The following is a 12,500-nucleotide window of genomic DNA, read 5'->3' as shown; positions in this document are numbered from 1 at the left end:
TTGTGTGTGTGTGTGTGTGTGAAATGCCCTCTCCCATCTCTTCATGCTTGCTTGCTTGGAGGTCACAATCAGCAACCTCGTGCGCCCCTTGCCCCCCTGTCCCCACTCGGGACCCCCCCTCTCTCTTCTGCGTTCTCCCTTCGCTGGTTTGCGTTGCACACGTCGTCCATCGTGTGTGTTAGCATCCACACATCGCTCTTTCCGCTTTCGTTCGATTCCTGTCATGTATTGTAGGTTCGGTTGTTGTGATTGTTGCTGCTGCACTGCGTGCGATGACGCTGGCATGAGTTGTTGCACGCTGTCCTTCTCTTCTCTCGACTCGATGTTTGCAAGCATCGTCGCCCCAACAGTAAACGTGTTAGAAGTAGCTTGCTTGCTTGTATTCCAGATTGCACATCCACATGCGCGCGCCACATTTGTTCGAGTGTGACTGCACAGTGGTGTGTTGCTTATGGCGACGTGACAGCGAGATGCACTCGCAGAGCATGCACAACCTGCACACACACACACACACACATGTCCGCCTTCAAGAAAGCACAACAACAGGTGCGCACACTGATTGGTGCACAAACGACACGATTGAAACAAAATAGAACAGAACAACGCTTGTCTGCAGCAAACTGATCAGCAAACGAACGCAAGCAGGCAACCATGCATCCCACACCCACCCACGTGCACATGCTGCCACCAACGCGACACGAAGCATGCACACACGCTGCCTGATTTGGCCTAAAGACTGCTGCCGAGGCGATCCATCTCTTCGAGAACAAAGTCCATATCGCCCGTCGTCACCTGAAACCAGCGTGGCATGATGTGAGGGAGGTGAGGACTTGCGCACATTGGTGTGCGGTCGTGGTGCTGAGGGTGGAGGGGTTGTGTGTGTCTGTGTCTGTGTCTGTGTCTGTGTCTGTGTCTGTGTCTGTGTCTGTGTCTGTGTCTGTGTCTGTGTCTGTGTCTGTGTCTGTGTCTGTGTCTGTGTGTGTCTGTGTGTGTCTGTGTCTGTGTGTGTCTGTGTGTGTCTGTGTCTGTGTGTGTCTGTGTCTCACGGTGGTGTTGTTGATGATGAGGCGGAAGAAGTGCGGAAGACCGTGATCGCCGAGAGGATTGATGTTCACCAGCATCGTGCCCGCCTCCTGCATCCGCCTGGTGTGCAGATGGGCGATGTGTGGACAAGCGCACGTGTGCACGTGTGCATGTGTGCAGTTGAGTGAAGCAACTCACAACAAGGGCAACGGGACAATAAAGCAAGACAGGACGGAATATGTGGCGGGAACAGAGTGATGGTGCACACTGCTTTCGCCGACGGCCACAAACAAACAACATCCACGCTGACAACTACAAGACACCCTCCCCCAACACTTGTCGCCACCGCCAAAGCAGGAGCAATTCAAGCTGCAGTGAAGGCAATGGCTGGACCTGCAAAGCGTGCTGGTGACGGTTCCGAGCTTGGGGTACACGGACGTCAAGTCCTCTGTTGAAGCAAACACAAGGGAAAGAGAGGAGAGGGGGGAATGTGTGTGTGTGTGAGGTGTGTGTGTGAGGTGTGTGTAAGAGTGAGAGCGAGAGAGACACAGGAGAGAAGAGGTGCAAGAGCACAACGCAATCATGTGTTGTCCCATGCGTGATAGTATGAATGGTCATTGAGATGGTATGAGGGATCATGATGCTGTGACAGCACCTGTGTCGCGGAGGGAAGGCGGCAGGTACCAGAAGCACACGTTGGTGTACATGGGATCCTCAACAAGCTTGAAGCGAGGGTCAGCCTTGATGCGCGCAACCATGTAGTCAACAATGTCAAGCGCCTTCTCAATGCGGTCACGGAAACCTAGTGTGTGTGTGTGCGTGTGAGTGTGTGCGTGTGAGTGTGTGCGTGTGTGTGTGTGTGTGTGCGTGTGAGTGTGTGTGTATGTGTGTGTGTGTGTGTGTGTGTGTGTGTGTGTGTGTGTGTGTGTGTGTGTGTGTGTGTGTGTGGGTGTGTGTGTGTGTGTGTGTGTGTGTGTGTGTGTGTGTGTGTGTGTGTGTGTGTGTGTGTGTGTGTGTGTGTGTGTGTGTGTGTGGGTGGGTGGGTGTGCGTGGGTGGGTGGGCACGTGAGTGTACCAAAGCAACAAGCAAATAGACTCAGAACCAAAGGGATGGATGCCTTGACCTCACCCTGAGTGCCGTGTCGGAGCCAGGCAAACCACATCTTGATGCTGTCTGCGCGGCGCCCGCACTGCAGTGTCATGTCCCCGAGGTCATACGACACTTGTTCGTGCCTGCAGGCACGCAAACGCCAAAACAAGATGGGTGAGGTGAAGCGAGGCGAGGTGAGGTGTGCAGCAGAGCAATATGCACGTGGCAATCACCTTCACTTGCTGCACACACACACACACACAACCCACACAACGCACAATGCACAACCACAAGCGCGGAACGCACGAGTGGAAGAGGTAGTCTGCGGAGGAGCTGTTTGCGGCGTGGAAAAGGCCCTGGTGCTTCTGCGTCATCACAGCGGCTGCAAAGATCGGCATGCCAAGACTCTGCCCATCATGCACGCACGCACACACACACATTTACACACATCCACCCTTTCGGTTATGGCAAGGCTTGTGCATTTGTGTCAAGCAAGCTGGATCAAGATTACGGACACAGCAACAACACAGACACGCAAACAACGCACATGAATGCACACACACACACATACACACACATATGAGCATTCATGTACACACCTTGTGGCCGTCCCATGTGCAGGAGTCTGCGAGCTCGAGCCCAGCTGTTGTCTGCTCCATGCGTGGTGTGAACTTGCTCGCAATGCCCCACGCAGCGTCAACGTGCATCCACACGTTGTACTTGTCGCACACCTGCCGGATCTCAACAAAAGGGTCAAACCCACCTGCAGCGCAGAGTTTGTATGTGCGTGTGTATGCATAATGTGCGTGAGAGGCAGGAGGCCTTTATCGAATGCAATAGCATTGATATACACACATCACACACGCATGCACATCACGCGCATGCACACACACGCACCCATGACGGTTGAGCCAGCGCTGGTGCTGACGAAGAACGGCTTCTTGCCCTCCGCCACGGCCTTCTCAAGTGCTGCATCAAGCTCGCTCACAATCATGCGCCCTGCGCGAGCAGATTGAAGTGAGGGGGGAAGCATGTTCAGGTGAGGTGAGTGTGGTGAAGTGAGTGTGGTGAAGTGAGGGGGGAAGCATGTTGAGGTGAGGTGAGTGTGGCAAGAAAGCAGAAGGACACCAGGGAGTTGAGAGAGATGAAGAGAGATGAAGAGGCAAGTTCGTATGATACACATATACACACGGAGTGTGGAATACCTTTGCGATCGCACTTGACGCCCACAATGCCGTTCATCCCGATGCCAACCATCTGCACATACAGCAAGGCAAGAAGATGAGAGAGAACTCATGGCGGTGTGGTGAATGTGGTGGTATGATAAGTGACGTGTGTGCCGTGCGAAGCCTGCTTTCAACGCACACACACACACATGCATACATGCACGCGCGCACACACACACACGCACGCACGCACGCACGCACGCACGCACGCACGCACGCACATATGGCTCACCATTGCTGCGCGCTTGAGGGAGTAGTGGGCTTGCTCTGGGCAAAACGCAATGGGTTTGTCATCCTAAAGTTGAATGTGCATGTGCATGTGCGTGTGCGTGGGAAGGAACCAGGGAAGTGTTGAGGGAAGACAAGCAAAAAGGGGCGCGTGTGACACAACCAGCACGCACAATTCAGCTATACACACCCTCATACGCACACATACGCGCACACATACGCACACATACGCGCACACATACGCACACACATATGCACACACATACGCACACACATACGCACACACATGCACACACAGGGTCACGCACGGGCTTCCATCCGTCCATGCGGACGTGCGGGAAGGCGTGATGGCGGGCCGCGACCATGGCAACAAAGTTAGCAAACGAGCCGCCGGGAACAAGCATGCCTGGTGCACAATGAGGAGGCAGGATGGGGGTGAGGCAAGGTGCGCGATAGAGGTATGGGTGGGGCGACTGCTGAAGGTCACGACACGCTGTGTGAATGCGCGGGTTGAGATGAGGAAAGGGGGAAGCAATCGAATTCTTGTGCAGTCAAGCATGGGTGCGTGTTGACTGAACGCGCCTTCCATTGTTGCGTCGTCAAAGCCGACGACAGCGGCAACCTTCCGAAGCACTTCAAGCTGTGGACGCACGCATGAAACCACGAGGTTGGTCAACATTGGGATGATGTGGTGACATACGTCACGAGGTTGGCACATGAACAACAATGAACACACACACACCACACACACACACACACACACACACACACACACACACACACACACAAACCCAAGCTCAACGACGCCAAGGCCTCAACATCTGATATTGCTGCATGGCGGTGTCATGACGCTCGCACCTCCATGAGGGTGAAGACGGGCGCAACCGCATACGTGTACACGTTGGTGTTGACAACTGCAGTGAGGAACTCCGACACCTGGCCCACAGGGTCGCTGCCTGCGATGTGTGTGAACAGATAACGCATGCGCACGCGCGCGTGCACGCACATCATGATCATGTGTGTGAGTTGATGGCAGCGGATGTGGATGGGGTTGAAGACGACAGCTGACACACGGACATGGCTTGTGGCTGATGGCGTGTGTGCTTGCCTGCGTAGAGCTTGTCGAGGAAGCGGGGGTGGCCTGTGCGCACGCTGTACTTGAGAACGCGGTCAATCCGCTCCACAATCTGCAGGAACACAACGAATGTCGGGGTTTGGTAAGGCAGGGTGGGGGTTGTAGGTAAGACAAGGCAGTGTTAAGGCAGTGCCATTAGCCGTTGTGTTGGAGAGTGGTTGTAGAGTTTTGTGGAGTGGTGGGTTGGGGGCGCAGCACTGCAACAGTGTACGCATATACACAATCACACACACACAGAGCATGACTGGCCTCCGACTGCGCCACTCTGTCACTGCGTCACCACTGCCTCACCTCGTCCGTGCCCGTGCCTTCCTCCGGCAGCTCAATGCCCATCTTGGACTTCAGCTCCTCTGGTGGGACATACTCCACCACCTTCGACTGCACAACGACATGATCGGCAGTGATGAGTGAGTGAGACGATCAGGTAGATGGTGGTGTTGTGAGTGATGCATGCAAGGACACAGGGAGGCAAGATCTAGAGAGAGTAGTGCAAGTACCACGCGAACCGTGGGCACTGCCAGAACTTACGCCGTCGACGTCTGCGTTCTGGCGGATGTACTCCACGACGCGTGGCGTGACCTGCAGGTGGGCGATGTGGTGTGGCGAGACGGCGGGAGTTGCAGCGTGAGATTAAGAGGAAAGGGAAGGTTGGACATGCAGGATGGAAACATTGGCACTGCACACACATGTACAAACGCGCGCGCACACACACACACTCGCATGTACAAACGCACACACACACACGCACACACGCACACACGCACACACGCACACACATACACATGGACACAAACCTTTGCCAGGAGCTGCTCCAGCTCATCGGCCTGGTCAAGAACGGCTTGTCGCTTGCCCTCCATGTTGCGATTGCTCATCTTCGGTTCAACGTGTGTGATGTGACAATTCAAAAGACTGATGCTCTGCGTCTGAATTGCAGTGAACCAAAACAAAAAAAAATGGAAGATGTGGCTGTGTGAGCTGTGTGCGCCAGCTTGTTCTCTTTCCCTCATTGTGTGATGTGACGACAACGCGTCCACCAGTCACCCATCTGCTCGACACAGCACACAGCAGCACACAGCAACACGCAGCATCCTCACCATCACACATGCACACAGATGATCATTTCAGCAACATACACTCACAACCCACCGTGCACACTGCTGCTCTGTCCTGCGTTCGGCGAAATGGAAGATGATGACCGGGCAGATGACCTGCCCGATGTTTGTCTAGTACGACAGCATAAATTGGGGCCAGCGTTCACTCTCTCTGCTGTCTCCGCTACTGCTGTCTTCTGTTCTTGCTCAACTCCGCCCACCCCTCTCCATATCTACCACCTCTCTCTCCATATCCGCCCACGTACACCGCAGCGATGGCCTTCTACTCCTCTGGTCCCAACGAGGCGCTCGTCGTCTCAGGTGCGAAACCATGGCTTGCTTGACGCAGCAGGCTGCCCTTGCTGATTCTGTGTTTGTTTGTTTGTTTGTTAGTTAGTTTTGTTTGCTCGCCAATACGCTTCTTGCTTGTTCCTACTTGCTCTTTGCCTGTGCCTGCTTGTTGGTGCTTGTTGGTGCTTGTGGCAGTCCAGACCCGCCATGTTGACTCATCGCCCCCATCAACCCCACTTCCTTGCGTCTCGCGTCGATCGTAGGCCTGTGCCTGTCACGACCACGGCTGATTCCTGGTGGCCGCGTCTTTGTGTGGCCTTTTATTCAGAAGATCCAGCGGTCAGTGCTGTGCGGTGTCAAGTTGGTGTTTTGGCTCAGGGTGTTGACAGGCTGAAGGTTCCTGGACGTGTTTGGCTGATGGACGTGTTTGGTTGATGGATGTGTGTGTATGTGTGTATGTGTATGTGTATGTATATTTGGGTGCTCGACGTTGTTTGTCTGCGATTGGCGTTCATCTTTCGTCCCTTGGTGTGCTTTTGTTTTGTTTGTTGTGACGCCTGCTAATCGTGTTGTTTCATGCAGTCCACCACGTCTTTATCATGCATCTCAACAACTCACGCTACGACACCAATTTGCGTGCTGCACTGGCTGATGGTGCGCCGCTACAACGCAACCACCCTTGCATCAATCGTCTGCACCAACAGCATCAGCCTCAACCTGATGACTCTGACCGTTGAGTCGCCCAAGATTTACACCGCAATGGGCGTGCCCATCAGCGTCCAGGGCATGGCTCAGGTATGTGTGTGTGTGTGTGTGTGTGTGTGTGTGTGTGTGTGTGTGTGTGTGTGTGTGTGTGTGTGTGTGGGTCTGTGTGGGTCTGTGTGGGTCTGTGTGGGTGTGTGTGCTTCAACAGCCTTTTTCCACCAAATTGCGTTGTCGGGTGTTGCTGGCTTTTGCTTTGGATGCTATGAGCTTGTTTTGCGCTGGGGGTGGATGCACTGTGCTCCACTTGGCTGCGTTTTCGTTTGCTGTTGGGTCACGACGCCTGTGTTGTCTGCAACACCAACCAGGTGAAAATCGAAAGCACGAAGGAAGAGATGTTGGCGCATGCGTGCCAGCAGTTCCTCGGCAAAACAGAGCAGCAGGTCAAATCCGTCATCATGGAGACCCTCGAAGGCCACCAGCGCGCCATCATGGGTACGAATGTGTGTGTGTGTGTGTGTGTCTGTCTGTCTGTCTGTCTGTGTCTGTATGTTTGTGCGTGTGAAGGTGTGCATGCAACGATTATGACCTTCTCCGCAACTCTCCTTCACTCCCTCACACACTACCTACACACATGCACACGCACACTTCTCCCAACTGGCAGGCACGATGACTGTTGAGGAAATCTACCAGGACCGCCAGAAATTCTCCACGGCGGTGTTTGAGGTGGCGTCGCGCGACCTCATCAACATGGGTGTCACCATCGTCTCATACACCCTCCAGTCCATCAGCGACGAAGTCGGGTGCGTCGTGCTCATATTGCGTGTGTTTGTGTGTATGTCTGTCTGTCTGTCTGTCTGTTTGTCTGTTTGTGTCTGTGTGTGTGTGTGCCGACTTGTAGCAACGGCGCCCTTGATCTGCTGCCGTGCTGCACATGTCATTCAGCGACTTCTCTATATTCACCTCCTTTCCTCCACACTCACTTTCTCACCCACAATCCAACCCCCCCCCCCTCCCCAGGTACCTGTCTGCGCTGGGTAAGGCCCAGACGGCGCAGGTGCAGCGCGATGCGCGCATTGGTCAGGCCGAGGCCCGCAGAGACGCTGGTCAGTACCCTTCGTATGACACCCCCATTGGCGTGGTGCCGGTGTGTCTGCGTGTGGCTGTCTGTGTGTCTATGTGTGCGTCTGTCTGCCTGCGTTTGCTCCTTCTTTTAGATGCTCAAGACTAGCTTCCCATACGTTTCTTTGCTTCATGCTGCACTCACGACCACGACCACCACCACCATCATTTCATCCGATCTCCTCGCCAGGCATCAGCGAGGCGCTTGCGATGCAGGCGAAGGAGGCCGCCCGCTACAAGAACCAGACGGCCATCGCAGAGTCTGAGGTGATGTCCCCCCCCCCCCAACCGTTGCATCCATCTGTTTGTTTGTTTGTTTTCTCTGTGTGGGGTGCTAGTGTTGTTGTTGTTGTTGTTGTTGTTGTTGTTCCTGTCGGTAGAAGTGGTGGTGATGGTGATTGGTGTGTAAGTGAATGAGTGGGTCTGTTTGCACACAGTGCAGGCGCCTTGCACTGCTCCAACACACACACATACACATACACATCGTGTGCATGTCAATCTGCCACTGCATATCCCTCGACTCATCGCTGGTTGTGTTCACCTGCCGTCCTCTCCTCTGTCACGCGTTACCACTGTTTGCGGGTCTACAGCGCGACTACAACCTGAAGCAGGCCGAGTACGACATCCAGGTCAAGACACAGCAGGCCACCGCCAACCTCGCAAAGGACCTCCAGGTGCGTCCACACGCGCGTATTCACGTGTACATGCATACGCTTGTGTGGAAGCTGTGTGTTTTGCGTTTGGACAAACGTTGCTTCTTTCACATGGCCAGCAACGTTTATTCTTCTCACACGTCGGTGCATGTGTGTGTGTGTGTGTGCGGCCAGGCTGCGAAAGTGCACCAGAAGATTCGCCACGAGGAAGTCGGGGTGAAGATCATCGAGCGCCAGAAGCAGATCAACGTCCGTGCCCAAAGACACCATACATTCATCTCGCTTCCATATCTGCTTCTGCTGGTCCACACCTTCACACACACATACACACCTTCACACACACACACACACACACCTTCACACACACACACATACACATACACACACACACACACACACTCTCTCTCTCTCTCTCTCTCTCTCTCTCTCTTTTCTCACCCTTGACGCTTGTCTGTGGTGCAGCTGATGGAGCAAGAGATTGTGCGTCGTGAGCGGGAGCTCGAGGCGCAGGTGCGCAAACCGGCAATTGCAGAGAAGTATCGGCAGGAGACGCTGGCTGAGGCCGAGAAGAACAGGATGATCCTCGAGGCAGAGGCAAAGGCCGAGGCCATTCGCGTACGTCTCTGCACTTGCTGTTACTGCTACTGGTCTTGGGAGAGGAGGGGGGTTGCTGCCGGGCTTGTGGTTCCACTGTGTGTCTGTTCGTGTCGGTCCATTGTCACCGCCTTTGAGATGCCCACTTGCTTTCCACGCGTCATCCTCACATGCGATTACGTCATGCCATCCACCACCGACACCACCATCAGGCGCGCGGCGAGGCGAATGCGTACTCGATCCAGGCGAAAGCGCAGGCCGAGGCCGAGGCGATGCAGAAGCAGGCCGAGGCGTTTGAGAAGTACGGATCCGCCGCCATGCTCGATATGGTCCTCAAGACGATGCCACGCGTCGCCGCAGAGGTACGTGTGTGTGTGTGTGTGTGTGTGTGTGTGTGTGTCTGTCTGTCTGTCCGTCTGTCCGTCTGTCTCTCTGTGTCTGTGTGTGTGTGTGTGTGTGTGTCTGTGTGTGTGTGTGCGTGCGTGTGTGTGTGTGTCTGTGTGCGGCTGTGTATTCACAGCTTCCCTCTGCATCGCCTCTCGTGCTCAATGCCGCGCCTCTAACCGCGTTCACTTGCTCACATCCATCCAATCCACATCCAACCAACCCTTGCTCCTCCTCCTCCTCCTCCTCCTTGCTCGTCGTCGTCGTCAGATTGCTGCGCCGCTTGCCTCTGTGGACAAGATCACGATGGTTGCTGGTCCCGACGGCGAGATTGGTGCCTCCAAGATCACGGGCGAGGTCCTCAACATCATGAACAAGCTCCCAGACACGATCAAGGGCATGACCGGCCTCGACATGGGAGACGTACGTGTCTGTATGTGTGTGTGTGACTGTCTGTCTGTGTGTGTGTGTGTGACTGTCTGTCTGTGTGTATGTGTGTGTATGTGTGTGTGACTGTGTGTGTGACTGTGTGTGTGTGTGTGTGTGTCTGTGTCTGTGTGTCTGTGTCTGTCTGTTTGTCTGTCGAAATGTTTGGTTGGTTGGTTGTTTTATTTTCTCTGCCTGTCTGTGTAGTGTGTGCGTCTGGGAGCCCCTCCGTCTTCTTCCCCGTGTTGTCAGCGTGCTTGCTCATTCATCTCATTTATTTCCACGCCAACTCACACATATGCATGTACTTCCCCCTTTCCATCCTCCGGCCAAACTTATGTCAACAGATCATCAAGGTGTCCCAGGTCTGAGCTGCTCCCACGCTCCGCCCACCCCCCCCCCAGCCTTTCCAGCCATTCCTTCATCCATATCATGTCACCCTGCTTTGTGTTCTGGTTCCGTTGCTTGCATGCCTGACACCCTCCCCCCAACACACACACACGCACACACACACACACACGCACATACACGCATTTTGTTTTGTCCACAATGCAGCTGTTGTGCTGCTGTACGCTTTCTTCTCTGTGCTGAAGCATCCCCAGCTTGCTTGCATGTAAGCTTGGCAGCTTTTTGCCGCCTGTCATTTTGTTGTTGTTGTGTTGCCTGAGCATAAAACGCTTTTCGCCGCGGAAATTGGGCGTCACAATCACGTCACATCACAACATCTCACACGTCCACGATGGTCGTGTCAAGGAAGGACTCAATGCATCACCAAGCAGCCTATCGCTCTGCGTGACGTGAGGATGTGATCGATCGAGTGTGGAAGTCGACATTCACGCATGAAATGTCAACAGTGGATAAGAACCACCCCTCTGTAACAGTAATCGGGAGGGGAGAGAGCCAAATACAAAGCAGCAACACGACACCAAAGGCACAGCCCCGCGCATCACAGTCGAGGAAAGGGTGCTGGTGTCTGTAGCCAGTTGTCTTCCGGGTAAGTCGTGTTCTTGGTCTCAATGACATGGAAGGTGTACGCGTGGCGTGACCGGTCGCTCCTGTTTGCGCTGCTGCGGTGCACAACCTGCGTGCAGCGAAGATGGCGATGAAGGAGGGAAGTTAGAGGAGGAGGTCAGCCACGCAGCCTCTGTCTCACACTCTCTCACTGACACTCAGACACACACACACACCCAGGCACACACACACACACACACACACACACACACACACACACACACACACACACACACACACCTGTAGTGGGATCCAGAAGCCCGTGGTTGAGAGCGGTTCTGTGTAGAGGAAGGTCGAGTCCTGGTGTGGCACAACCTCACCGCCAATGCCGGGCTGCTTGAAGATGTACATGGACTGCGGGATGGCTGGTTCCACGAGCCCAAGATCGTGCGCAATCGCCTGCCATCGTGTGTGTGTGTGTGTGTGTGAGTGTGTGTGTGTGTGTGTGTGTGTGTGAGTGTGTGTGTGTGTGTGTGTGTGTGTGTGTGTGTGTGTGTGTGTGGACTGGGCAGAGAGGGAGGGAGATCGCGAAAAGTCAACACACACAAATGAACAGACATGCACATGCACATGCACACACTTTGATGCGTGGGTCGAAGGTGTACTTTTTGAACACTGGGTTGAGGAAGTGGAGTGCTGTATTGGTTCCAGAGGAAGAGGTTGAGACATGACAGCTGTCAGCCAGACGAACAAAGGATCAAAGGAGACGCACACAAGAACACAAACATACACACACACAAGTCGACATGTGCAGACCGTGTTGTCAACAAGGCAGCTTACCGTGGCCAATCTTGTTGAAGGCGCGATCAATGTCCACAACGATGTTTCGCTGCTCGTCCACAGCACCCTCCTCGAAGAAGTAGCGGATTTTGTCGCCGCTTTCGAGGAAGTAGGCGTTCCCTTGCTGCTCAACAGACAAGCATGGCGGCGGGATGGGCGATGGGTTGCAGTGTCACTGGTAATGTGCAAGCACTGTGCAGAGGCACCACGAGCGCGGGACGCAAGCTCAAACATGCTCGACACTACACACACGACACACACGACACACGACACGTACGCTTGCTACATGTGCAAGTTACACATACACAGACACACAGAGCACACACACACACACCCGTCCGTTGACCTGATCGACAGTTGAGAAGGTGCTGAGATCCTCCTTTTGAGGGTCGTAAGAGCTGACAATGTCGGTGCAAGCAGCCCGCATGTCATCACAGGCTGCCTGATCAAAGAAGCCGTCAATCACCAAGTATCCGTTTGTGTCATGGAAGTTCGCCTGTTCAAACGAGACGCAGAGAGACAGAGCGTGAGTGGCAGAGAATGAAGGACACAGGGTGAGCGGCAGAGAATGAAGGACACAGGGTGAGTGGCAGAGGGTGCGGCACAGCCAAGCAAGGACAGAAAGCTAGCCACACATACACACACACACGCACGCACACACACACACACAGACACAACATCGCAGGATGCAAGTGCAAGCACCAGAACCATGCACGCCACACCTGCTCTTGTGTCAGGAAGCCC

The 12,500-nt window shown here is 54.4% G+C and overlaps 3 protein-coding genes across 3 annotated transcripts in view; 1 reads left to right on the top strand and 2 right to left on the bottom strand.

Moving 5' to 3' along the window:
- Positions 1-365: 365 nt before the first annotated feature.
- On the bottom strand, positions 366-5,924 carry PTSG_06384 (uncharacterized protein). The gene is made up of 18 exons (XM_004993216.1): positions 5,849-5,924; positions 5,497-5,625; positions 5,231-5,281; positions 4,994-5,080; positions 4,676-4,754; positions 4,426-4,523; positions 4,150-4,207; positions 3,876-3,973; positions 3,572-3,634; positions 3,319-3,370; positions 3,011-3,112; positions 2,713-2,876; positions 2,420-2,520; positions 2,153-2,256; positions 1,679-1,825; positions 1,417-1,471; positions 1,047-1,143; positions 366-792 (listed from the first exon to the last, which is right to left on the bottom strand). Exons 2-18 carry the CDS (start codon positions 5,572-5,574, stop codon positions 730-732), a joined length of 1,497 nt encoding a protein of 498 aa, XP_004993273.1. The 5' UTR covers positions 5,575-5,625; positions 5,849-5,924; the 3' UTR covers positions 366-729.
- A 27-nt stretch (positions 5,925-5,951) lies between these two features.
- PTSG_06383 (flotillin 1) lies at positions 5,952-10,658 on the top strand. Its single transcript, XM_004993215.1, has 13 exons — positions 5,952-6,114; positions 6,348-6,423; positions 6,789-6,879; positions 7,155-7,281; positions 7,451-7,589; positions 7,807-7,892; positions 8,099-8,175; positions 8,499-8,582; positions 8,736-8,810; positions 9,024-9,176; positions 9,368-9,517; positions 9,810-9,962; positions 10,313-10,658. Exons 1-13 carry the CDS (start codon positions 6,069-6,071, stop codon positions 10,334-10,336), a joined length of 1,281 nt encoding a protein of 426 aa, XP_004993272.1. The 5' UTR covers positions 5,952-6,068; the 3' UTR covers positions 10,337-10,658.
- Positions 10,511-12,500, bottom strand: part of PTSG_06382 (uncharacterized protein) — a 2,216-nt gene continuing 226 nt past the window's right edge. Inside the window, exons 1-6 of the mRNA XM_004993214.1 lie at positions 12,479-12,500; positions 12,103-12,252; positions 11,757-11,880; positions 11,557-11,612; positions 11,217-11,375; positions 10,511-11,046 (exon numbers count right to left, since the gene is read on the bottom strand). The exon at positions 12,479-12,500 is cut by the window's right edge and continues 226 nt beyond it. Of these exons, the coding sequence (XP_004993271.1) occupies positions 10,912-11,046; positions 11,217-11,375; positions 11,557-11,612; positions 11,757-11,880; positions 12,103-12,252; positions 12,479-12,500 (646 nt within the window). The 3' untranslated portion in view covers positions 10,511-10,911. The remainder of the gene's footprint in view (positions 11,047-11,216; positions 11,376-11,556; positions 11,613-11,756; positions 11,881-12,102; positions 12,253-12,478) is intronic.

Source organism: Salpingoeca rosetta (genome assembly GCF_000188695.1).
Source record: "Salpingoeca rosetta unplaced genomic scaffold supercont1.14, whole genome shotgun sequence".
NCBI classification, from domain to species: domain Eukaryota; class Choanoflagellata; order Craspedida; family Salpingoecidae; genus Salpingoeca; species Salpingoeca rosetta.
This window is presented reverse-complemented; position numbering and strand designations above follow the sequence as displayed.